This window comes from Thermobia domestica, chromosome 8, assembly GCF_964235325.1.
Source record: "Thermobia domestica chromosome 8, izTheDome1.hap1.1, whole genome shotgun sequence".
Taxonomy (NCBI): domain Eukaryota; kingdom Metazoa; phylum Arthropoda; class Insecta; order Zygentoma; family Lepismatidae; genus Thermobia; species Thermobia domestica.
This window is the reverse complement of record NC_137461.1, coordinates 32,752,598-32,780,552: the sequence shown is the minus strand read 5'-3', so window position 1 is coordinate 32,780,552 and position 27,955 is coordinate 32,752,598. Positions and strand designations below refer to the sequence as shown.

At 33.7% G+C, this 27,955-nt stretch overlaps 1 protein-coding gene across 1 annotated transcript in view; it reads right to left on the bottom strand.

The window, feature by feature from the left end:
- Nucleotides 1–1,730: 1,730 nt before the first annotated feature.
- The window catches only part of LOC145692078 (uncharacterized), a 91,906-nt gene continuing 65,681 nt past the window's right edge, over nt 1,731–27,955 (bottom strand). The window contains exons 5-10 of the mRNA XM_081767370.1: nt 17,347–17,403; nt 9,432–9,461; nt 8,726–8,755; nt 4,707–4,766; nt 2,874–2,957; nt 1,731–1,747 (exon numbers count right to left, since the gene is read on the bottom strand). Coding sequence (XP_081623496.1) covers nt 1,731–1,747; nt 2,874–2,957; nt 4,707–4,766; nt 8,726–8,755; nt 9,432–9,461; nt 17,347–17,403 — 278 coding nt within the window. The remainder of the gene's footprint in view (nt 1,748–2,873; nt 2,958–4,706; nt 4,767–8,725; nt 8,756–9,431; nt 9,462–17,346; nt 17,404–27,955) is intronic.

Sequence of the window (27,955 nt, the reverse complement as noted above, 5' to 3'; positions counted from 1 at the left end):
GTAACTCTTGAACAAATTTGGGTGGAGGCGCAGTTATTACAGGTTCTAATTTTGCCTTCGCGGGCATAATATTATCGCCCGCTAAATCATATCCTAAGTACGTTATTTCTTTACTAAAAAAGATACTCTTATCTTGTCTAACTTTTACATTGTAGGCCATAAATTTTTCCAATACCTTTACTGTTCTCTCGTAACATTCCTCCAAAGACTGCCCCCATATTAAAATGTCATCTAGATAAGTTGCAATTCCAGGACAGCCGTGCAGAATCTGATCCATAAACCTTTGAAAAATTTGTGGAGAACAATTTAAACCAAAAGGCAACCTAGACTGTTGATAAAGCCCCCAAGGTGTATTAATGACTAAATATTTAGACGACATTTCATCCACCTCCAACTGTAAATACGCATTACTCAAGTCCAACACCACGAAATATTTAGCTCCCCCAAGTTTATTAAGAATGTCACTTATTTTAGGGATAGGATACGCACATTTTTCTGTATACTGATTTAGAATCAGTTTAAAGTCAAAGCATAGCCTTATATCACCATTTTTCTTACGAACCACTACCATGGGCGTAGCCCAGTCGGAAAACTCTACCTTCCTCCATACATTCAACATACACAACTTATCTACTTTTTTCTTCACTTCATCTAATAGAGCGTACGGAATATCGTATGCTTTTCTAAATATAGGAATGTGATCAACTTTCATCGGAATCGTCACTTTATATCCCTTAACCGGCTGATCAATATTCTCAGAAAAAAGCGCCGCAAACTGGGTTAATAGTTTATTTTAATAATAGCGAGCATCTTTAGTATCAGACACCATCGAAGCCACCATTTGTAAGTTCCTAAAATTCTCTATATTTTGCTGCCTCCACATTGGAGTTAAAACGTCCAACCAATTTCTGCCCAGAATGTGACTGCTCATATCCTTCTTAATGACCACCAGAGGTAAATTATGAATCTTACTGTGGTAATCCACTTTTACATTGACATAACCTACCTTAGATATGAACGAAGAATCTGCATTTCTCAGTGAATTCTCAAACTTCATCATTTGGTTTCCTGGAAACCACTTCTTTTGTTGCTTCTGACTCATGGCCGATACCACAGCCCCTGTATCCAATATAAACTGCACCTTTCTATTATCGCAACATAATGAGATAGTCAAAGGTTTCGACATAGTCGGCTTACTATATGCCATCCTACTGACTGCGCCAAAATTGTTAGCTCAAGCCGATATATCAACAATCTTTTATTTGGAGTGCGTCAACTTATTCACACAGTAAACTGCACAAACACATTACATTCTTATATCGGGTATAGTTCGTTTATTATTAATCTGTACTGGAACCAAAAATTCACAATATTCTTATTAATAAGATTCGTAACACACATATTCAGACTTCATATAATATTATTTGTAATTGTATTTGCAACAACCTCAAAATATCGTCATACCAACCATCAATTATTTATATGTGATATTTTTCTATGTTTGCACATATTTATTACCATTTTCAGCTTCAAAACAGCTAGTGTCACCTTTATAAAACACTTTGTGCCAATCTGTATCATTCCAGCAGTAAGGACTTACAGACTCAGGGAATGCAATGGAGTTTCTCACGATGTTTTTCAATCTGTACATGAGTATCTCTGCCAATGCGCATTGGTCCATTGTCATCTTCGAAAATAGTTTTAAGGAAAACCTTGTAGCATAGGCTGACCTATGGCACTTGGTCACCTGAAAGATCCAAATACAGCAACTATTTCTTTGATAGTTATAGAAGCAGGATCGGCATTCTGTGTAATTGCACCGACATCAAGTTGAAAGGAATGAAATTTGATGCATTAACTTCATTGTCACTCTCCATACATCATTTTAGTATGTTGTCAATACTCATTAGACAATATTACGCTTCCATTTATTTCAGTGTCATATCGTGTTGCCAATAAAAATATCAGAACGTTATTAATCGTGGCACCACCTTGCATGTTGAGATAATGCAGCTTTCATGGAGATGTAATTGTAGAAATATGTCGCTTAAAATATTGATTGATTAAGCTGTGAATTATAACCTTTATATTTCTTCGTTAGCTATCTTCAATATTCAATGTTCTCTGTTACCTAGTCCTTCCTTGCTACGAGTTCTGTACGCCATCATCACTGTGGATAATGTTGATGTGATGTATATCACACGTTGTAAGTATTGCATGCAGTTACTACCACTGCAAGCATGCACAATTTGACACGTTTGAAACCAGAAAAAATCTTCATTTTTCCACAAGGAACTTTGAGCATATTACACACCGGAATACATACAATATTGCCTCCCATGTTATTGACTATTACGTTACGCAAGTTAGCCGTACTGCACGAATATTCATTTAATTGACTTTAAAAATTTCTGGTTTGCAACATATGGGAACTAACAATAAATATACGGTAACTGTGATAGTATGACTATTTTACAAAGCGGCTAGATATAGAGTTACGCACAATATGTGTGATATCATATTGCAGAAATCGTATGCCATTTATTTAATATTTGCTAGCGTTTAATCAGGATATGAATGCCAGATATACAGCGGGGGAATGAAAATCATCTTATGTCAACCATATGAGCTTCACCATGTATATAAGTTTCAAATCTAAGGTGCTCTCTATGAAGTACGGAATCTTACATGTAAAGAGCATGGCCAGTTGCTCTGTATTACTATTGAAATTTCTGATAAATTTAAAGAAACATATTAAACCGTTTTTCATTAGAAAATAATTAGTTTATTAATTGTTTTAGTACTTATACACTAGCATTATTGTAGATAGGTGTGTAAATTGTGAATTTATTGAATAGCGATCAACAACATACCATTTTTATTGGTAGAAAAATTATCACTATTAGTAATGAAAGTATTTTTCTTACGTCTCTCGGTTGTAGTTTTACAGTCCGGCTCTATAAAGAGATAAAAAGAAATAATGAGTTGCCTTAAATCATAGTTTCAATTAAGCGTTTACTTTATTACATTAACCTTACTCAAAATTTATTGTTACTTTTTACGAAACATCGCTAGGAAGCAGACTGGAAATCCCAAGAAAACCAAACTGTTGGGATGTTGGATAGCAATTAAAATAGTATGCACTAAAATGCCTGTGTGGCTTTTGAAGCTTACGTTTAAATTTATGTTAGTGTTGATTAGCATTCTGCTAAGAGTTTGAAATCAACTAAAGGTGACATTTTTGTGGTTACTGTCTACCTTTACTTTGAGTCCAAGGGTTCTAAGTGTGATAATACGAATATCTGCAAGATTTTTTAGGAATACGAAAAGTAGCCAAATACAATAGTAATTATGAAATTGAGTCTCTTAATGGAATACGACTCTAGGAATATTCGTTAATTCTAAGCCGTAGCAGTCTGTTTCTGCCTACAGAAACATGTCACGTTCTTTTCTTGTTCCTTTTGCCAGAAGAGTAAGTCAGCATATTATGAAGACAATTTACTTTTACTTGATGAAAGAATTAAAACAAAAGCGTTTATATAAACTTTTACTCGTTATAAAAGGTTACCACATATCTTGTTTCATAAATCTCTTTTTATTGGTCGAGGAATTTGAAGCTTAAAATATATAAAACGATAATCATGCCTGTTGTTCTGTATGGTCGCTTACTCTGAGGGAAGAACATAGACTGAAAGTATTTGAGAACATGATCCTGAGAAGAATATTCGGACCCAAGAGGAACGAGAATGGGGAATGGCGGAAGCTTCATAACGAGGAACTACATAGTTTATACGGTTTACCCAACATTGTTAGGGTCGTCAAGTCTAGGAGGCTTAGGTGGGCAGGTCATGTAGCTAGAATGGAAGAAAGTAGAAACGCTTTCAAAGTCTTGACTGGTAGACCCATAGGAAAACGACCATTAGGAAGACCGAGGCGCAGATGGGAGGACAATATTAAGATGGATCTCGCAGAGATAGGAATACAAAGTAGAAACTGGATGCAATTAGCTAAGGATAGAAGTCAGTGTAGAGCTTTTGTGAACGCGGCACTGAACCTCCGGGTTCCATAGGCCATAGAGTTAGTTAGTTAGTTAGTTATTGGTCAGAACCAAACTCAATTACAGTGAATGAAATATTACTATGAAAAGTGAATATCACAGTTCATTCTTTGGAACTTTCAGCAAATAGGTTGATGTTTCTTCGCTTCGGATCAGAAGTGCATTATTGTAGACATTGCGTGGGACATTTGGTATTTCAAACAAGAATTCAGTATAAAATATTTGATATCCGAGTCAACCGGTCCACGTAATCTCTAGTAATCTAATGTAGCACCATCATCATTTTCCTCCATCTGTTTCTGAAATGTTGATCTTTCCTCCAATACATTGAGAGAAAATTAAAATTGAGCTAATATATTAAGCTCCTACAATGTTAGAAGTAATTTTGAAAAAGGATTGGCTTCAGTTAATATGATAAAACTAGTACACGTTGCGAAACGAGTGACAAAATTTAGGAATATGGCATAGTGTAACATGATATCCTGACATATCAATGAAATATGTTTTACGGTTCTACACTTGCGTGAAGTATAGTTAGCTTCTGGCAGTTGTTTTTTAAGTCGAACCTTTAACAAAATACAATATTTTTATCTAATAGCTGTTACTTAAAGTTTTGCATAAATAGTAAGAAAAAAATATCTTTACTTACTGGGAGTGGTAGTAGTAGTAACGATTGGCGGTGGTGGTCGTGGTGGTCTACAGGTACTTGCTGTATTATTTCCAGTTATGTGGTGAAAAAATAAAGTAAGAGAATCAAGTAAGAGGAAAGAATATAATATTATGAATATTTGGGATTGATCATATAATGGTCAGTAAATATTATCACCTTACTTTAATCTACTTACGCGTAAATAACTTACTCTATGAATATTTCACACACATTTCAAGAAAATGAAAATAATTAATAGAGCTTTTTAAAGCAAATAATTGTTAAATTCAGAGATGATATACTGTGATCCAGTAGCAAAATTTCAAAAACAAATTAACATTAGAAATGCTGTTAAAACAACAACAAAATTTAAGTTATCGAAGACTGTTGAGAACAAAACATATATACAGCGTGTTCACATGCATTTGGGTGAAATTTTTACAGATGATAGAGGGATCCAAGATAAGAATTTTGAGATAGGAAACCGAAAGTCGTAAGCGGCTAGTTCAAGCACCACACCATCTTGAAGCTACAGAAATGTGTGGGAACAAGTTCGAAGTTTCAATAACAAATGTGTTTATCAAGTCAATGTATCCTGCTCAATTATTGCATAACACTACATCTGAGTATGTAAGGTTTAGCTCAAACAAACTACTTCTGCACTGTACGTACCAAAAACTCACAGCAACTGCAAAAAGTTACAATCATCAATCTCAACGCACGTAGAACAACGCCTAAGGAAATTTTGTCTCGCTCGCTCAAATATCACCGGAATCTTTTGCACAATTACGTAGGTAGCTAGGACTCTTGTAATGAAGGCCTCTTAGGATACTATTGATAATTATATACTAAGGACTTGATAGGTTCTCAAAGGAAAACGTCGAGAGGATTCAGATCCTATGAGAGCGCTGGCCATCGGAGGGGACCCCCTCTTTTCTTCTAATAATTAGGAAAGGTTGTATCTAAACGCTAACATCCACATCGAAGTGGGCAGTTGAGCCGTCATGTTGTACCCACATTCTCGCGCGGACATCTAAAGGTACAGTCTCCAATATTTGGGCAGTACATTACGGAATTAAGGTCCGTGGTTTATAAATCGGCAGTAGGATCCCAGAAAGATTTGCTTGCAATGGTCCTAGCTGCCTGCTTTGTTGTGCAAGAGATGTCGGGGATATTTGAGCGAGTTACCCGAAATTTCCTAGGTTTTCTGATACGAGGATTTAACTTGGTAGTCGTCACTTCGTAATGTTCCTGTGAGTATTTTGTACGTACAGTGCACCAGTAGTTCGTTTGAACTAAACCTTACATACTCAGATGGAGTGTTACATCGACAAGTTAAACACATTTAATATATGAAAACTGAACTTGTACCCACTGATTGCTGCAACTCCATGATGGCGTGGCGCTTGAACTAGTCGTTTTTGACTTTCGGTTTCCTATCTTAAAACACGTATACTGATCCCCACCCTCACCTGTAAAAATTCGACCCTAAAGGTTATGCACACCCTGTATATACATAAGGAAATACTAATAATTTTTACTAATACTCTTCTCAAGGTTATGTCAATTGAAATTTTTGAATCATTTATTAATAAGAAACTTACACAAAATGTCAATTTACATTATTGCAAAATAATTATTTATAGGAATTATTTTGTGATATTTGTAATACAGGTGACTATTCTTTGAATCTGTAATTGAAAATATAAAGCTGAATTGACATTATGTAATTCCGAAATAAGAATATATTGTAATAATTAGATATATAGTAGCACAATTTTAGAACCTCATTAGCTTGTTATTCTGGCTTTCCATTTATTATAAGCTACGTCTCGAATAGATGATCATTTATGTTTAAACTATAAGCATGAATATAGAAAGGGTTAAAATATCAATACATTCATTCTTGATTTTAGAGATATTTTGAGAAACAAATAAAAGAATGCAATAGAAATAGTTAGTGTGTTCTGTAAATAAGTTATTTGACCCGCTCTCAGTTGCAGACTGTGTAGACACCGGCTATTTTCATAGTAATCTAATTATTAAAAATAATATATAATCACTGGTTTATCTGTAGACGATGAATACTACCTTTCAAACTAACTTTATAGTAGCATCTGATTTATAATAAAAAGTATGAGATAAATAATGCTATTCTGAAGCAGCCATGGATACAGTTACTTTCATTCAGAACAGATTGTCTAGTGTAAGAGGTCTGCTCTTTGCAATGTGTTCTTCTATCAGGCTAACATGTTATCTCCACCAGCTCTCCTGAATTCCCAATATCGATGTTAGTAAAAAGTAAATCTAATTCTCAGTAACATTGTGTTGATCGAAATTTAAACACTCAATCATTGAATCATGTTTTCCACAAATTACGTTAATTGTTGAAGTCGTTTTTGTTCTCCAGTTAAATCTCATTACTGTCTCCACATAATTATACGTGATGTACCATACACAGCATCGTTTGCCATAAACTGATAAATATTCCTATGAATTGCTGATTTGAGAAACGTCATAAGTCAATAATATCAATAATGCCGTAAGTCAATGACTTGTGAAAGTTCTTAACTCAGAAACATTTGTTGTAGCTCGATATTGCACGAACTATTAGCGTGACATCTGGCATATCACAACTCAACAGTGTATTTACCCTCCAAAAATCAAAGCTGCGTGTAAACTCATTTTCAGCATATGGTTGACAGATAAAGTATAAGTGATTATTATGACATTTCTCAAATCAGTGATTCATATGTTTTTGTTTCCAGTATCACCTTTGTGTTAATTGTATTTACAAGCGCCGCATAAATTTCAAGCCATTAGTTTCTATCCTTTTTCTCAATTCTATATTGTCCCTACACTTCATCAAAAAGCATGGACTCGAGCAATATCAAAATAATAGTAGTGATAATGAATTTGCAGAAGATAAGCAGTATGAATCATTTACTATATTGGTCACTCTCCATACATCAACTTGGCCTGTTGCCAATACTTATTAGACCATGTACTCCTCCATGTACTATCAGTGTAATATTTGTAGCAAGATTATTGTTAACGAAAGATTAGATCTTTATTAATTTGTTGATACCTTACATTTCATTCAGCTCTCATCGGGATTGTAGAAAAATGTTCAAAATATTGATTGATTGAGTTGTGTTCTATAACCTTTATATCTCATTATTCGTTATCTTCAATGTTCAATATTCTGTGTTACCTATTGTTTACTAGTTAAGAGTTCACTGATCACTTGCTGCCAGTTCTGTATGCCGTCATAAGTAGGGGTAAGATTGATCCAATGTTTTTCACAAGTTGTAAATATTCTATGCAGTTACCACAACTGCAAAGGTGCACAATGTTTGAAGTTTGAAAAAGAATAGTTTTTCATGTTTTCATAACGAACTTTGAGCATATTACAGATCGGAATACACACTATACTACTTCCCATACTATTGACTATTACAGTAAACAAGATACCCGCACTACCCGAATATTTGTTTCCTTATAAAATTTCTCCTTTGCAATATATGTAAATTAATGTTAAATATTACGATGATAGAATAAATATTTTACACGAGGCAATATAATTATTATAAAAAGTGTCTTATCATATTGCAGAAATCGTATGTCATTCATTTAATATTTGCCAGCGTTTAATCAGAAAATGAATGATACATCTACGAAGGAGGCACAACAATCATCTTATCTCAACAATATGAACCTCTAAATGTATATAAGTTTCAAATCTGAAGTATACTCTACGAAAGCATGAAATCTCTCCCATAGAGAGGAGCCAGCTCCCCTCATTTCATCTTGAATTTTCTGCCAAACTTATACAAACATATTAAACCGTTTTTTATTTAGGAAATACTTTCTTTATTAATTGTTTTAATACTAATAGACTACCATTAGTGTAGATAGCTGTATTAATTGTGAATTTATTTGCATACAGCTCAACAACATAATACTATTTTTAATAGAAGAAAAACAATAGTATTAGTAATAAAAGTATTTTTGCTTACGTCTCTCGGTTGTAGTTTCACAACCCGGCTCTGTAAAGAGGAAAATTATATGCCTTAAATAATCGTTTCCATTAAGCTTTAACTTTAGCGTATTAACCTTAAACAAAATGTATTTCTTACTTTTGAAGAAACATCGCAAGCAAGCAGACTGGAAGTTTCGAAAAAGAAAGGAAAATGTTCTGATGGATAACTGCTAAAATAGTATGTGCTAAAATTCCTTATGTGTGTCATTTGGAACTTAAATAAAAAAATTGTGGTAGAGTTGGTTAGTATCGTTGCAAGCGTTTGAAATACACTGAAGATAGTATTATTCTGGTTATTTCCTACCTTCGCCATGTAATCTTTTAGTCCAAGGGCTTTACTAATAAGAGTACCCAAATACAATAATAATTATAAATGTATCCTCTTCCGAATACGTAGCAAGTAATAGTGATTAGTACTAAGCCTAATTCTTCTTTCTTCATTTTTCTTCTTTTTCGAGTGAAGAGTGAACCCACATACCACGAAGACAATCTCCATTGATTAAAGAGGTTACACTTGCAATAAAACAAGACTGTGAAATTATCATTTATCGGAGTTTGAATTTCTATCAATGACTCAAGCACCTCTCTGTTACAATACTGGTGGATATGACCTTTACGATATATAATGGCAGAAAACAATTGCAGAAAATAATAGTATTAGTAATAAAAGTATTTTTTCTTACGTTTCTCAGTTGTAGTTTCAGAATCCGGCTCTGTAAAGAGAAAAAAATACGATATGCTTTAAATAATTGTTTCCATTAAGCTTTAACTTTATCGTATTAATCTTAATCAAAATGTATTCTTTACTTTTCAGAAACATTGCCAGCAAACAGACTGGAAGTTTCTAAAAAGAAAAGGAAAATGTTCTGATGTTGGATAAAATAGTATGTGCTAAAGTGTCTTATGTGTGTCTCTTGAAAATTAAATCAAAATTTGTGATAATGTTAGTTAGTATTGTGCTACGCGTTTGAAATACACTGCAGAAAATATTTTTTCTGGTTATTTCCTATCTTCGCCATGTACTCTTTGAGTCCAAAGGTTCTACTAATGACAGTACCCAAATACTATAATAATTATAAATGAATCCTATTCCGAATACGTAACAAGTAGTAGTGATTAGTTCTAAGCTGTGACTTTCTACTTTTACCTAGAGAAAGATTTCCATTTTTTCTTCTGTTTTGAGTGAAGGGTGAGCCAACCTACCATGAAGACAATCTATTTCTACTAGAGCAAAGAATTTACAAAACTCTTATGTAATCTTTTCTTATTGATTAGAAGTTAGAAAAGTATCATGTTATATAATTTTCTTCAAGGTTTTATCTCTGTAGGTCAGAACCAAACTTAAATGCAGTGAAAGGAATGTTATTGTTAAAAGTGAATAGCAGACTTTTTCTTTGTCACCTTCCGGAAGTATTTTGCCGCTTCTTCGCTCGGGATAAGTATTACATTAGTATAGACGTAGCTTGGAAAACTTTGCATGTCAAATGAAAATTTCATACAAATTTTTTAGCCTCTAAGTCAACCGATCTCATTTCGTAGAAGTTTTCCACTAATGTTAGTTATTGTCAATGAGGCACACTAGACAGAGCTTCACAAAAGAACCATGACTGCACTCACGATATCATCTCCGTACCTACAAGTAGGTTACTACTTGTATAGTTACAAAAAGGGTACACATCGAATGTTTGTTAGGTAGGATAACGACTCATGCCAATCTCATGCTTCAAATACGTATGAACGGGTTTATTCTTCAGCTACAGACCTCCGAAATATTCACTATTATAAACTTTTTAGATCATATGGTGGTAGAAAGTGATTTTATTTTCTGGTACTAACTTGCACTTTAGTGTCACCACTTGGGAGCGACATAGTATGAAAAAACGTATGTTCAACATTAAAGTTTGCACGTCAGTGTAATTTTTAAATATGATATTTCTGTTTCAAACAGTTGATACTTTAAGGAGAGGGAACAAGGAACATAACTTTAAAAAATGATTTCCTTACGAAAACATTTAATATTGTGACACTTTTCTTCGTCTTGACAAAAAAATATTCTGCTTGTCTTGGGATGTATTGCAATTCAGGTCTTTAATTTTTACTCAATGAAATTCTTATATTTTACTGTCTGTGTGTTTGTTCTATAATAAATCTAGCAAAACGTATCCGATTTTAATGAATCTAGGTTCTCATGTCTGTCTCACTTTAAAATTAACCATGACGTTTGATGGCAAAGTTCATCAGGAGTAATGGAACTAAGCCTCCAGTATATGTTGCATGTTTGTTTAAAAATAAACTTCTGTTTATTTCTCCAATACACAACATCACCATTTTAGTTGAAAGTAACTTATTTTATATTGGAGATAGTATTTTAAATTTATGAGGACATATTTCCTTATGTAAAAGACCTCTTAACCAAAGTTCCAGATCTTTACGACAAACAATTCAAATAAATAGTGTAGTACATTTCCCTTCATAAAAAACTTTTTGGGCTCTACTTGAAAAACATCTTACAAGCTAGTCAAATAACGATACTTCTCGTACCAAACTATTACACATATTAAATTTTGTTTCTACACAAGCAGCAATTTAAAAAGGATTCACCAATTGAACCTCAACTTCGACAAATTGAAGATATCTCTTAAATCACTTCGAGATAGATTTTTGAAATAAATCAGATATCCATTTTCTGTGTTTCAAAATCATTCTTGTTTCATATGTCTACACATTCAGCATCCTAAAACACAGTCACCTTTATTTTCTACCTCTGTCTTTTGAAATCAGTCAAATGAATTATGTGTTTACATTTGTTTAATAAAGAATGGTTTATAATTTTATTACTTCTGTATACACTGTTACATATGTAGTTTATATTATTCAAACGAGATCTGAATAATAATTTCTCCTCTCTTCACCTCTCCTCTTACGAGTAATTTTTCCACTCTCTCCGACAGTCTACTGACTAGGAAGCTAGCCTTTGAAGTATACTTTTGGTGAGCTGGCTTCGATTTCTGGCAGACATTATGTTAGATCGAGTCCCGTCTTAATCTTCATATCTTATATAGCTTTGGCACTGATAAGGATGCTACAATACAATCCGACTAACTAACTAATCAATGAATAGTATGTTAAAAATTAGTCAAATAGCGATTCCCTGTGTACGTGACAAACATGATTTCTTTTACGAATGTTGCAAAATAGCTTCCTTTACAATATATTGTTATATTATAGAAATTCTAATTTACATTAAAGCCATTTTATACTGGAAACACGTTTATATGGTAGATAAAAGAAATAGCTATTAGAATGAAGTGTGACATTTACCATTCTACCATTAGTGTTATATGAGAAAGGGAAATTCTGTAAAAATTCAGAAAGGGTTGTAGGTGCCTCTCAATTGCAAAATGGAATACTTGTTCATCCTCCTAGAAACCAAAGCATAAGCTGAATGGTATTGAACAGGTTATGGCGTATGCTGACGATGTAAATTTATTAGGGGATGATAGAATATCAATAGAAAAAACGCAGTGGTTTTATTAGTCACTTGCTGGGACATGAGATTAGAAGTAAATGCACTGGATACTAAATTAAGTTCGTCTAGATCGTAATAGTGTAAAATTATGGACGCGTTAAAATATCAAATAATAATTTCAATAAAGTGGATATTTTCAAATCTCTGGGATTAATATTAAGAGACCAAAACCATAATCACAAAGAAATTAGATGCCTACTAAAAGCAGGAAATTTGTGTTATTATTGAGTTCAAAAACTTTTGGCGGAGCCACTTCTGTCAAGAAATTTGTAGCTTAAAATATATAGGACGATAGTCATGTATGTTGTGGTGGAAGGTTGCAAAACATGGTCGCTTAATCTAAGAGAAGAGAGACTGAAAGTATTGGAGAACAAAATTTTCGGAGAGGAATATTTGGACCCAAGAGGAGCGGGAATGGAGAATGGCGGAAACTTCATAACGAGGAAATACACAGTTCATACAAAACAATGTTAAAGTCATCAATTCTAGGAGGCTTAGGTTGGCAGATCATCTAGCCAGAATGGAAGAAAGTAGGAACATGTTCAAAGTTTTAAATTGAAGTTCAATTGGAAAACAACCAAAGAAAGTCCTAAGTACAGATTTATGCAACTTGCTACTCAGCGAGAACTCAAGAATCATCTTCCCCCTGGAGTAAAATTTCTGGTGTACTATGACGATATTTTGCTCATCGCCTCCTATGATTTATTGTGCAGTGCAGTGCATCACCTCCAACAGTTACCATGGAAAATTAACGAGAAAAAGTCAGTGCTACAACCTACAAAAGCTCTTACGTTCTTAAGTGTTAATGTGGATCTTACAGCCAATACCATGTCTGTGCAACGAAAATGCCTTGATATTGTGCGCACCGTGCCTTGGCCGATCATTAGTGCGTCTCGACATGCTAGACAAGTACTGGCGGTTTATATCACCTGGATTGCCCCAGTTAGCTCACTAACCAACCCTGTGGCTCATTCAGTGCTCCATCAGGGACCCTCTCGTTTTGTTCGCAACACAGTGTCCAGTGCCCGTTCCCGACCACGTCGGATCTGGCAAGATACCACGTCCAATTGTGAACTTTATGTGGACGCCACTCCTCACTCCATCGCCATTGTGGATTCGCAACAAACACCGTTATTTGCTGTGACAATTAACCGTGAATATCCCATATTTGTTATGGAATACCTTGCTGTGGCTATTGCCATTCTCCTTTATGCGGAGTACACGCCGCATATACATTGTGATAATCTTGCAGTTGTTTATTGCTTCACTAAAAAGATTTGTCGTGTACCATATTTGTACTCCATCGCTCACATTATGTATAATGATTTTCTATACCATGTAACCTATGTACCTACTTTGGAAAATAAAGCTGATAGCTTGTCGCGGGCTGGCGCCCGATTCTTCTCATGCCCTCGACCAATCAAGGAGCAGCAGCCGTCAAGCCACAACTTAAAAGTGGATGACGGAGGCTGATCCCGCCATATTGTGATCGAGAGCCCGAGGAGATAGGGTACGCTCAGCGCGCGGCAGCTATCATTGATTACAATATTACAATATTACGATGGATCTAGCAGAAATAGGAGTACAAAGTAGAAATTGGATCCAGTTTTCTAAGGATTGAAGTCAATGTACAGATTTTGTGAACGGGGCACTAAACCTCCGGGTTCCATAGGCCACAGAATTAGTTAGATATGATTGACAGTTCATCTTCCGTCTATGTTAATAATATGTTTTTAGAAATAAAATAATTGCTTTCACATTTTAAGGCTATTTAGAAAGTACTCTCTGTATTCTAAAACGGAGAAACAAACTTGATACTATTTCCAACGCGGATCTAATTACATAACCAAAATAAGATTTATATTTTCCTTCTAAATCTAAAAAGTTGGAGCCGCATTGTCCACACAATAATAGAGTCAACGGTGCGGGCAGACCCGTATTTTATTATCAGTGGAAGCTCATATGGCTTCTACCCCGCGTTAAGTTGTATACTACTGTGTGTTTCACATAGCCTCCACCCTGAATGGGACGCTAAATTAAAATCCAACTCATAATGTAATAACAAATGTCAAAGTGAATCGTTATAACTGAAGTATCCAAATACCGTTATTGTAAGTTTAGTAATTAAAATCAGTATGAATATACAACACTATTCGTTAATGTCAAGTGAACCATAGCCTTTTCTCTGTGAAATAGTAATATTGATAATGCTCATAATCAACATTCCCCAAAGCAAGGCTAACAACCTACCTCATAATGAAGTGATTCAAGGTGAAAGTAGAGAGATTTACAAACTAATACCTGGTCGAGAAGTCTAAATCAACACAATGAATATGTAAAATTAGAGGTTGGGTATATAGACGTGGAAATAGTTCAATATGTAAGAGCACAGTAGTATTTCTGCTATTGATGATGAAACTTAAGTCTGCAAAGATTCAACCCAGATGCAGAACTATTGGACGAGGGAAGAAAAAATCTGGTGCAGATCTGCACCTTATACAAGAACATGACTCATAGCAATTTTAAACTTTAGTAAGTAATTTCCTAAGACAAAAACATCTGTGATCCTTCATTGGTGATATCATCATCGATAGACGTATTTAGTAATTACATCATCATCTAAACCAGTTATTTTCAACTTAATTCTTTGTGACGTCATACTTGGCATCTCGGACTATTACTAAACGTCACACAGAACAATGAGAAGGCAGCAAATCTCCCGTCGGTAGAAGATAATAATGGGTAGCTTACAAGGCTTTGAAGACAAGTTACTCGTGAATTCATGACTAATACGAAATTGCCAACCTGTTTTATTCCATTCCACCTAGCTCGTTTTATCCCCTTTTTACTCAACCTACGTTCTTTTCCTTGACTCATAAAATCTAGCTCGTAATTCTGATTGACCTAAACGTTTGTATCGAGGTATGTCTGCTTCCTTTCGCATACAAGAACAAAGTCAACAAGCCATCTTTCTTCTGAACTGACCTTGACTCCGTCCAGCTGTGACTGGCAAACTAGAGGACCGTTCACATATTACGTACGTTATTCTTCACCACGTTTTACTCCCTCCGTCCCCCTTGTCACACTTCATAACGCAAGGTCGAACGATTCCCCCCCTTTGTCACGATTTATTTTTGCTTTTTGTTTTTTCACCAATTCTGCTTACTTTGAGGGTTATTAGAATAAAAACTAATTTTAATGGCAGAGCCTTACAAAATGCTTGTATTCTGAATAAACTTGTAGTGTTTTTGGAAAAAAAAATCAAATTACTACAAAATAGTAGTACCACAATAATATTTTAACAACATAACGTTGTTCACTTTACCAATATTTAATTCCTCGAAATTTCATGCTGACGTTTTCCGAATGAGATCGTATCCATTTTTTTAGGTCACCGGTGATTGACAAGGGGAAAGTACTGCCGAAGGAAGATGTGAAACAGGATGTAAAATCCAAACACCGATCTCTTCTTACGGGATCCAGGATATTTCTTGTATTTGAAGTTCGCCATTGTCAACGATACAAAGTTCACTTCGTCGTCGATTACAGCTTGGACGTGGCTGCATTCGTGGAGAAGCAGGGCATATCGTTTGTGAAAACCTCTTGAGCATTTTGTTTGGACTTTAGTTTACCCCTTTTCAAACTTTTCTTGTCCCAAATCAGTGTATGAATGCGAATAAACTCAATTTCTCCGGGAACATTCGAGTCCGAAGATCAAACAATTCAATATATACCACTACTGCATCCAATTTTGGGGCATTTTAATTTTGGAAGATAAAAGGCTCGGAAGGTCATCAACTGTACAGGTAGTTACAACTGTACTAGAAATTAAATTATCATAAAATACGTAAATCCGACGAATTCGGTTTTCAATATCTTATTTTTCTGTGCAAATCATGGATCGTTCCATCTCGAAAAATATATTTCACAAGCAGAACTCCTTACACGAATGGAGTGGATAATGATTCAAATCAAAAGTACTAAATCATATTCGGAGAAATAGCGATAAGCGTGAGAATGGAATTGCATGCTAACAACTAACTCCAGAAAAGCTTCGTGTGTTGTAAATGCAATGCGGCAATAACTATGAAACGCAGTAATACACATAGGGTTTGTCACCAGTCATGCTGGTGTCTAGTAGCATCTTCGAATTAATTCTACATGATTCAGTTTATACAACGTATGGTATATGTTCGCAATTTCCTGAAACAGTAGAAGTATTTTAATCATAAACAGAAAAGAACTTTATAAAATGATTAGCTTAAAAGATTGCGCATACACTTGAGAATAAAAATTACAGCAAAAAGCACGCGTCACGTAAAGAATGAGTAAACCCCCTCCTCTCCTTATCACACTTCGTACCGCAACGCCGACTACCTCTTCCTTTGCCTCTTTATGTAATATGTGGACAACCCCCAACAAAGTAATATGTCTACTTGGTACCACAGATGCACAATTCAATATATACCACTACTGCATCCAATTTTGGGGCATTTTAATTTTGGAAGATAAAAGGCTCGGAAGGTCATCAACTGTACAGGTAGTTACAACTGTACTAGAAATTAAATTATCATAAAATACGTAAAACTTTACATTCACTGAATCAGTTAAAAGCTAATTCCAAGATAAGATCCTCCGTAGCTAAACGGTTAGCGTACGCGCCTTTGGCGTGGGGGACCCGGGTTTGATTCTCATGTGGTTCGGAGTCCATGTTGATCAGTAAATCTGCGTCTCATACAGGCTCTCTGCTGAAATGGACATTAAACTAAAAATCTAATAAAATGTAGTTCCTAGATCTCCCCCCAATAAGTTACTAGTTGTTGAAAGTTTTTTAATTTTAGAAATCGCTTCAACAGCAAATAACATTTACTTATTTCTGCATTATATTCATTTATAACAGTTCCATTTTATAACTTTAAATAAGCCTTACGCGCCACCTTTTATTAGTTCAATTTTAAAAGGATTTTAAAATTATACTTTTATTATAGTACGTTTTCTAGCCCTAGAAGACAAAAATAAGAATATAAGAAATAAGGAGGTACAATATGAAAAACTGTGAATATACTTACCTTTCTTCTTGCAACTATCCGTCCACTCTTCATCTTTGCCATAGATATTGATATCAACTAAAACAGAAAATGTGAATATTCATATTATACTTTGTTCAAAGTTAACTATGTATATAGTCCTATACATTAAAAATGCAACACCAAGAAGCACTTGATTTTCCACGTATGTTGTGACGTGTAGTAGTCACAGATATATATATATATATATATATATATATATATATATATATATATATATATATATATATATATATATATATATATATATATATATATATATATATATTGCGCCTAACAAATTGCGAGGAAAACTAAATTCTGTCAATAACTTTTTTGAGTCCATAATTCTAAACCGGTGATTTCATCATACATATGGCAATTTGCAGAAGCTGTAGAAGGAAAAATTAGTTTAGAAATGTCAGATTTATTAGTTTAGAAATATCGTTCATTAATCGAGGTAAGTTATCGTCATTTCGATGCTCAAATTATGCAAAAATTGAAGTATTGAAAGGGACTGGGGGTGACAATAGAATCAAAACCTAAGTAAGGAGGACTATTAACCCTATTTCAACAATATTAACTGCTATTACTCTAAGCATAGTTTTACTGACAAAAGTTTTAAGAATAAATCAAATGCTGTACTACTCAGAACAGTAAATTATTGTGTATTTTGTTCAGCTGTCCTCCTGTCATTTTAAACCACATTAGGTTACACTCGACATGTAAACCATACTTTTATTGAGAGGATCGCAATAATAAACAAAATACGGTGTTTAACAAAGACTCTTTAAACCATACTCGGATTCATGCTTAGTCTAGTAACATCTTTTCCTTAATGTTTAAATCGATACTCCACATTTGTTTCTATATAAGGACAATGTATTTAACATCACCAATTAATCTTTAAGGTTTTAATTTGAAAAATGGAACATTATTTAAAGATAATTCTTTCAAACCCTGAAGAAATGTTATTTTATGTCAATTTTTACATCGCTCATACAAAGTGTGACTATCATTATAAGGAACGATTTTGAGCTTAAAGTGGTAGATAGTTTGGTTATTCGCTGGCCAAAAGAACCAAGTGCTCAAATTAATGATCCACAAGGGACAAACATGATCATCACAGTGAAATATATTGTGTTAAAGATTTAATAGATAATATTCAGAGCAAGTTGTCAAATGCAAATATTGTAGCCTCGAATCATCATGCGCAAGCGAAGGATCTTTGTGACAAAAGACCTGATCAACCCAATCCGCGTGAGTACCTCGAAACAAAGGTCGGTGACGTAGTTTCCAAAGTCAATGGTGTTATACAAGGCCTTAGTTAAAATACTTTGTTTTATGGGACCAAGCATAATGCTATCCTTTAAGCAATCTAAGGGATTAGATCTTACTGTAACAAGGTTTTACTATTGGAAATAAGCAATGGAGCGGCCTAAAGGACTTGATAAGCATGCTTTCTCTAAGCCCCACACAGAAGGAATTCAAATTTGGGAAGTACTTAAAATACTACAAGGGGAAATGATGCTAGTATATTTCTAAGCGACTATCAGAGAGAAAACGACAGATACTATGCTAGTTGTATAGCTGAAGAACTGCCGTTTCTCGCGGTAAACGAGCTACTATATTATGGAGATGTAGGATAATGATTCAAACATCTGTAATAATTAAATCATTGTGAACTAAATTCTACCGGACTTTTTATAGCACTATTCGACTACACAATAGAAAAGGATTCAAAAGTGAAATCCATAGTTGCACATATATTTAAACGCTCAATACAAACGCTGCTACCTAAAATTCAGAACTAAATAATAGATGTGTTGGCAGAGATGGTACTGAACCAAAAAAAGAGCAGAATAAGGTGAAAACGAATCACATTGGTGTGAAATATTTGTCAATGCTAGTGAGCTATGTGAAGGAAGGAAAAATCCATGAACATTTATTGATTCCTTCAATTATCGGATTTGTCATCTAAATCATTCTACAGTAGAAAAAAATCTTTGAAACTCTTTCCAAGCAGAGTTTTTATAAGAAAAATAATTCTGCACTCTTATAACGGTGTTGCAATGATACCCAGATATACGGTGTTCAAAAATATTACTAGAAGAACTTCAAAGCTAGTCCCGTATATTCATTTGCTATAATTACCAGTTTTATATTCTTATAATTCATATTTGTTCAGCGATCTCTAATGTGAAAGAATATTTTCAATCAGCTAAGTTATTGTACAGGATTTTCGGAAAATGTTGAGTGACACAGATTTATGGACAACTCGAAAATGGCATTACCACATGTAATTCTCTCTTTCCTGCAATAGTAGGCAACCCAAAAACAGGGTCGTAAATGGTTGAGAATTAAAAAGGCGTTAGAACAAATCTCAATTTTGTTACAAATATAGCAGTGTACCAAACTGCAAATAAGGGAATAAAATAAATTGTTAAGAATAACAACTGCTTTTATTGTGAGAGCAATGAATGACATAAAAAGGTGCAAAATCTTCTTATTCAAGCAGTTCAAACAAGAGGAATGGTAAGGAATAGGTATCAGAGGAAAGCAGTTTCTTTAATCTTTCCAAAAAAAATGTCTCCTAGAAAAGAAAAAGGTTACATAATGTAAAGGCTTAATACAAAAGCCTAACAGCACAAAAATAAACATCGACACTAAACAGAAAGAGAGACAAACACAGAATAAGGAACATTTGTGGCGTAGCAGACTTGCGACCCTCATATGCCAGATAAAGAGATGACACCCTAGTTATAAACAAAATTGTTATTGTAGTTATTATTATTATTATTATTATTATTATTATTATTATTATTATTATTATTATTAAAAACTCGTTTCTTATCAAAATCAATGATTCTGGCTAAGAGAACGTCTGTATATATTGGTCATGTGTGAGCTTTTTGTCAATGAGCGGTCCCAAAGGCGAAAAGATGAGGAACAAAAAATATTTTTTATGATCAATTCTAGGATGAAGTTTGAAGCACTTCATTAGCAGGTGTTTTTTTGTTTCTGTCTTACTGGAACAGAAAATTTCTGGATACCAAGAAGTTACAGTATATAATATTGCAAATTTGCAAGTGGATTTATTTACATTGCATTTGTGGTAATAAAGCAATTGTCGTTAGAAGACATTATTGTAACAATTAAGTTTTGTTTCTTCATAGAAGTCTTAGTGGCCCTCTATACTTCAGCCCTAAAATATCTATATCGAAAATTTAGGATGTTGATATATCGATGTCGATATATTTGCGATATAGAATGTTGATACATGTCAATATTAATATCGGTGATATCGATATATCGACATATCATACAGACCTAGATCCAAAAAATGATGTAATAATACTAATAATAATACAAATATATAGAGGATGCTTGAAACATTTATTAAGTCACTTTCAAAATGAATACGAAACTTGGTGGTCAAATAAAATACTCAACTTCCTGTAGAACTGTAGATCTCCTGGACACATCTAAGATAATGATAAACGTTTAGTACATGCTTTGTTTCCGCGTGGTCCGATTGCAAATTCGGTAGTGTTCGTTGGACGTACTGATCCGAAATACATTTTAATAAACCAAGTAGGTTGCGTAGGACATACCTTCCATTCCAGACTACTAATGCAAACTGAACAGAAAGAAAGAAAAGAAACGGAAAGGAAAGAAAGAGAAAATGAACGAGTGCTACCTTACTGCTAAATTTCTATCAGAAACATATTTTATTAAAAGTCCAAACTGTATCATAATGAGAAGTTACCAATATTCCAGAGCAATATTGGATGTTTTTATAGATGTACCAGACCTTGTATGTTTCAAATTTCAAATCTGAATAAAACGAATTGAATTGTAGGATGGAAACAAATTTTGTAACAAATTAATAAAAATAAAAATCTGTTTTGAAGTAACCAAAGAGGGGGCAATTTTCTAGTTATCTCCCTAGATTTATCTGTTCCGAACATCCAGTGTCTATTTGATCTGTTGTGGATATAACGTTGTAATTCGCACAGTTGCATTCATTATTTTATGTGAAAAATAATACTGCCTGGCGGGAAATCAAACTCAGATTTTCCACGTGGAAGTCATGCACGATAACTACTACTCCACCAATTGCTCTATCCAAACTTTCCTTAAGAAATGGTGTGGTGTTTCTTTCTGAAAACGATAACACGAAAAGTGCTGCGAATGAATAAAATATTCGAATGTCCCGGTAATTTTCTTGCCCTTTCCCAACAAACACTCGTAAATCATCCCTATCATGATTCAGATGTTTCCTTCCACATTCTTATGCTCGTCTACTATGAGAAGTCGATTGTTTACGATACCTTTGTGGAAAAAGCAATTTCGCCGTGAACAGGATTTGAAACTAGGTTGGATAACTGTATTGCTTCTAAGTCCGCTACGTTATGCATTCACTATCATGCCACGTGAAGCTAAAACCCAAATATTAATAACTTTGCCTTTGAAACGGACCAGTTTCTTCCTGTAAGGTTATTTACACCAAAATGTATCGTACCGGACGTAAGTCCTAGACCAGGTAATGGCAACTGTGTACTGATGAAATGCAGAGTATGAGAATTAAATGTCATATTTGTAGTTTGGTATGGAGATGCAATTAAATTGTGAATCAAAAGTTTAAGAACAACTCAAGTTAATAATATAAACTATGCCAAAGATAATAGACTTATATCATCATAAAAGAAATACGAAAGACGTTCTGAAACGAGAAACAACGTATAACTTTGTAAGCGGAGGCAAAGATACCTAACGTAAAAACAGTAAAGACAAATCACTTAACTCGTAGTGATCATGGTTCAGTGATCAAGGCCTCTAGCAGGTAATCTCCAGATCCTCAGATCGGATCCACGTCAGGAAATATTCCTTTCTAGTTTAGGATTTTTACTTTAGATGGCGTTTGAGAAGCGATGACACACGTTTTATTATCTTCAGATATTTGAGTAATCGGATGTTTAAAAACTTGAACTTTCAAATCTTCAGGAATAATAATAGTAATAAAATAATAATAATAATAATAATAATAATAATAATAATAATAATAATAATAATAATAATAATAATAATAATCTCGTAAAATATTAAAAGTTATAAGCTCATTATCGTTCAAATCATACCATTATAAGCAGAAACGATTTTAGCAAGAACAGTTCGCCTTTGTTTAATGTTGCCAGCGAGAAGAGGAATTTATCATCTCCTTCCTAAAACAAACCAAACAAAATCGAGATGGGAATTAACATTTACATTCGAGGAGGGACAAGGCTAACTCAAGTTATAATCTCGCTTTAAAAATGAGAATCGAGACGAGACGAAATGTATCGTAAATATTTCTCGTTTTCCTAGATTCTCGAAATAGTGTATGTCCATTCTTTAAGTAACAATACTTTGTAGACATAATTATGTATGCTATTTTCTTACTTCGTATTTCGGATCTCACCGAATTATGATCTGTGTAGATATGTTTGTATCAAAGCTTTTATAATTATCTTTGCATATCCTAAAAGTTATTTTGTTATAAGCGTTACTGTTCAGTGATATTCTGTTTTCGATTACAGTGATTTTCCTTAAAACGTGCAGTGGAATACTTTCTACATGAAAGCTTAGTGGAAGTTTTTGGTTTAAAATTTGGGTATCAGCAAAGGTGTATCTTCGAGGTACGGACCTCTCTCCCCGAAATCAAGACTTTCCTGTAAGTTTTGAATAATTTTAATCCAACTTTAAAAATTTTAATACCATTATTGAAATTATTATTATTATTTATTATTACTGTCGTTTTGTGAATTCAATAGTTCACTCTGCTCCATCCAGCTCCAACCGAGTGGGCATTGTGTTGAACATACGAAGTATGTTGGTTTCCCCAGGGCTCTTGTAAGCTCAGGAGATTTGCCTTGAAAGCTTTCCTTTAACATTTAGGTAGTTGTAAAGACGTACGCTGGTTGTATATTCTGGTGGTCCGGATAATTCTCTCCAATCCCGACTATGTTGTAACTTTCGCCTAATGTTAGGGGCGATTTTACCGATTGTAGTACAATCTGTCCTTATACGGAATTTGTCTCCTACATTATTATTATTATTATTATTATTATTATTATTATAATTATTATTATTATTATTATTCCTGAATATTTGACACCATTATATATTTCGTATTGCAATGCAAATGTGTGTATTGAATTTGATAGGAAAAAGGAAATAAATTGGTTTGGATCCTATCCGAGGATGAGTGCATTATAAGATATACTTTGGAATTAGTGTCCGGTAGGAAAAGACGGGAAAACGACGGTTCTTTCCCTGCACTATATGAAATCGAAACTTCTATGCCTTAACAGAAACTAAGTAGGATTTGTCTTCTTCACGATACATAATAAAGCCTTTTCTTTGGGTAAAAGTCTTTGGATTATGTATGCGTTTTATTTTTATTTTAACAAAACAAACATACAAATAAAAGAAAGAATAGTTCCTATTTACAAATTTTGGTTGAACGGATGTATGGAGCGTGTTGAAAATGGCGAACAAAAATATTATTATTATTTCCATTAATAGTGAAACACGTTAGAAACAATTCCACAATTGCTACGAAACAATAACGTTTCAATCACATTTATAACTCACCCTTACCGATTATCCTAATGTATTTAAGAATTGTTTGCTTAACACGTTATCTACTCAGTACGAATCAAGATTGTAAATGTGTGACGTCGTGTTGTCAGTATTTCACATGTGAAGAAACTCATTTCAACTCTAACTTGTAAGATGTAGAGAAATTGAATATTTCTCATTTTATTATACATCAGAAATAGCGACGTTGCAAATGGTAAAAGTTTCCTTAAGTACCTCACCGGGAATCGAATCCAGAACCAGTGAATTACCAAACGAATGATCAACACTCTAAGACTGCTCTGTTAAGTAAGAGTCGAAAACACTGGTGTATGTAGCAAATTGCACACGTTTAAGATTCCAATATTTTATTAACAGTAAAACATTTTGATTTTGGTCATGATCAAATACTATAGACCAAGATAATTCAAATTTAAATTAAAAAGGCATAGAAACATACAACGAAATTAAGGAGAAGGTTGTCTTAAGAGTAATTTGAATCCTTAACTGGAACGTGGTGGCTCAGACCCATATTTTCTGATTCACCGAAAGTATCCCCGTAACTTGTCTCTGTTACTCTCGGTTATTCAAGTTTTAAAGTTATTTCTAGTAACCTTGACGACAAGGACATGAACAAATATACATCACGGATATTTAAAATTTAAAAGGCTCTCCCACAGGGAATCGAACCGGGGACTCCGACCACTGAAGTATCTGATGGATGAGTATTAGGTTCGTTTTCAAGGAAAGGCTTTTCTCGGGACTCTCCCTTTTCCTCCCAGTTTCTCATTACCCCAATTCGTCCATAATAATTCACTTGTTTTAATCATTGTCTACCTCAACGTAACAGACATACCTCTGGGACATTGAACGCAAAGATCTCAATTAATTTCATTTTCAAACGGTTATCCGAAACCAAACCCAACCGAAAACATTCTATTTTCTATTGTATTAACATGTTTTCACACAAATATATAGAGAAAAAACATGGTCAATCGTAATTCCATTCAAACGTGAAACAGCAGATTCATAATACTTTAACTTACAACGAAACTATTACATATATTTCCGAACTTTTCCAAAATATCTATGGATACTCCGAAAAAAGGATATATAATGTCTGTTTTCAAACAAAATTGAACCAAATTACGGTTCGGTTTCTGAAATAAACCGACACATTCTGTTTCAACTTTAAACCGATCCCAAACCAGTTAATAAGATTTTAGAACAAGGCTTGTGCCTAGGTTGTAGTTGATAATTTTATTGTTTCGTGAAATCAACTGTCATAATGTAGTACAATTTCAGAGATAAAATCGCTAGAGTCCCCTATTTCAGCCCGTATATATATATATATATATATATATATATATATATATATATATATATATGTGTGTGTGTGTGTGTGTGTGTGTGTGTGTGTGTGTGTGTGTGTGTGTAGGATGGCCCAAAGGTATAGCGACATAAAACCACCAATTTCTAAAAGTCAGATACTATGTTATTTTAATACATTTTACTATATGTCGCTTTTCTGTCGAAAATCTTCGACTGTTAGTTTATTCATGGCGAAGGATAGTTTTCGGATGATTTTCTCAAAACTGGCTTAAATGCCTCTGCTTTTCTTCCATAAATATAAATTTTATTAATAATCTTACCATGTACAAATTACTTGTTCTAAAAAATATATATATATGAGGAGTAGTGGTTTTGCTTGGAATATTGTCTCAAAAATAAGTTAGGTAATTTTGTTTGCATTTCATACATAATTTTTTGATTAAAAACTCATTTACATAACTCATTTATCCCAGCGAAAAAATGTGAGGGTGCTATGCTCTTGATGTTGAGATTTTCTCGGACGATTTTGTAAATAAATAACTCAGGATATCTTGTACATATTTCATTTGTACAAATACCATTAACAAGTCTATAATGGTGAATAAATTTCTTCCTACTAAAATATCAACAATGGGTAGTTAACTCTTCGGGTTGAATGTTTTTTTCTGACAGTTTTCACAAACAAGACTCATGTGATTTTGTTAACATTTAACAAACAATATTTCCTTAATAATTCAAACTAATAGCACGCTATCTGCTATGAAAAGTCCAAACTGGATAAATAAATTTTCAAGGTGAGTTCTTGTTTGCACGAACGTTTCCCGAAAATATCTTATAATTTAGTACCTCCTTTCACAAGAAAATGCTTTGTTAATAACTGCAGTATTACATAATTTATTGTAAGGAATAACAGTGGGAAGTTTACTGGACTTTCATTGATTTTTGAAACCGTATTAAACTTCATCTTATCTTTATTCTATTTATTAACTTCAGTTGTGAAAAGTTGGAATGTTGCAATTAATTTGCAAACAATAATTGATAAATAATGAGAGTATGGATTTATATACCCTCCACATTCAGTCATTATGAAGAGGATGCTATGAAACTCACGGTTTACTCGTCGTGTTTGCCGTAAACCATGCACACCAAACTAAACCTAGCATTAGTGAAAGACTGTAGTTATTGGTGTGCAAATCGTTTTCATGGGTTTCTTAATTTACTGCTCTAGTCTTATTGAGTAAAGGGTACCCTGACAACATGAGTTGTTTTGCACCATACCTAACTTATTTCCCCCCTTAAAAGTTGTGATTAAGCTCTTGCAACATATATAGTAAATGTAGTTTTTCCCCGTCACATTTTATTGTACCTCACAATAACTTAAGTCAAACAGAATTCATGTGCTGGCGGAGTTTGGAATGCTCATGAATAATAATAATAATAATAATAATAATAATAATAATAATAATAATAATAATAATAATAATAATAATAATAATAATAAAGCAATAATTAAATTACAATAACAATTTCTTAGTAATAACATTCGATGAAGAAAACTAATTGACATGACTGAATCTTACTTCGGTCTGCAGCTTGACAGTTTCCTACGATACCATTACGACAAAACTTCTGTATGTAAAGATGATAAATTACAGTAAAAATCACGCATGTTTTCCTTTCTAAGAACTTAACTAATAATCCTGGATATCTTGATACAATTCAAATATAATGTATGTCAGCTTTGCTTCTACCAAGACTACGGAATCAACATTAAAATTCAGCTTCAACTTGAGGAACGATTTGAGACATTTTTCTCATTAAGAAAGTTCTTCTGGCCTGTTTCTGAGTGGAAAAATGAAGTGGTAACTAACACAACTAATGATCATCTTTTCATATGGGTCTTAGTATTGTAACCCGCCTGGGTTTGATTCTCTTATTAGGGCACTAAAGATTTTTATTTATGGCAGACTTAGTGGTTAGAGGGAACAAGCATTTCTATCCGCAGCTAGTAATGCTAGAATAAAAGACAAGCAAACCTCCAAGGGAGACCACGAACCAATTTGAACTCAGATTGAGGTTGCAGTCGCGCGTACCCACCGTCTTCGGTAAGCCTGTTAACATCCACAAAGTGCACACAAGTACCTGGATATAATACCCACAATTTCGATAGTGATTCATGTAGTGAATATGGTAAAGATAACTGGAAACAAAACATATACATGAAGTAAATTTTATTTGATTAAAAATAAAACAAGTCATATATTAGATTTACTTACGTGTACAACTTTTACTATGTTTTATTGATAAACCTATTTGAATATGTACTTAAAATATATTAGCCCATTTCAAATTTTTATTTAAGATTTACATGAAGAAATGATTATGAAAGATTGATTTAAAAAAAAATTGCACACCGTAGTTGCCGGCTAGAATTTAATTTGAATGATATATTAACACTTAGCACACGTTATTTATTTACACTCTACTTCACTAAACTGCAGAATGATGAATTTGGGGGGGACCTTGTAGTTATTCCCTGTGAAGAAATTCCTTCCAGATTCATGTCCTTTCTCCAATAATCATTTTCTGGTTCCATCCTGGTTACTGCTGCTTAGCTTTGACAATAATCAAATTTGTGACTGCATCAACTCCTTGTTTT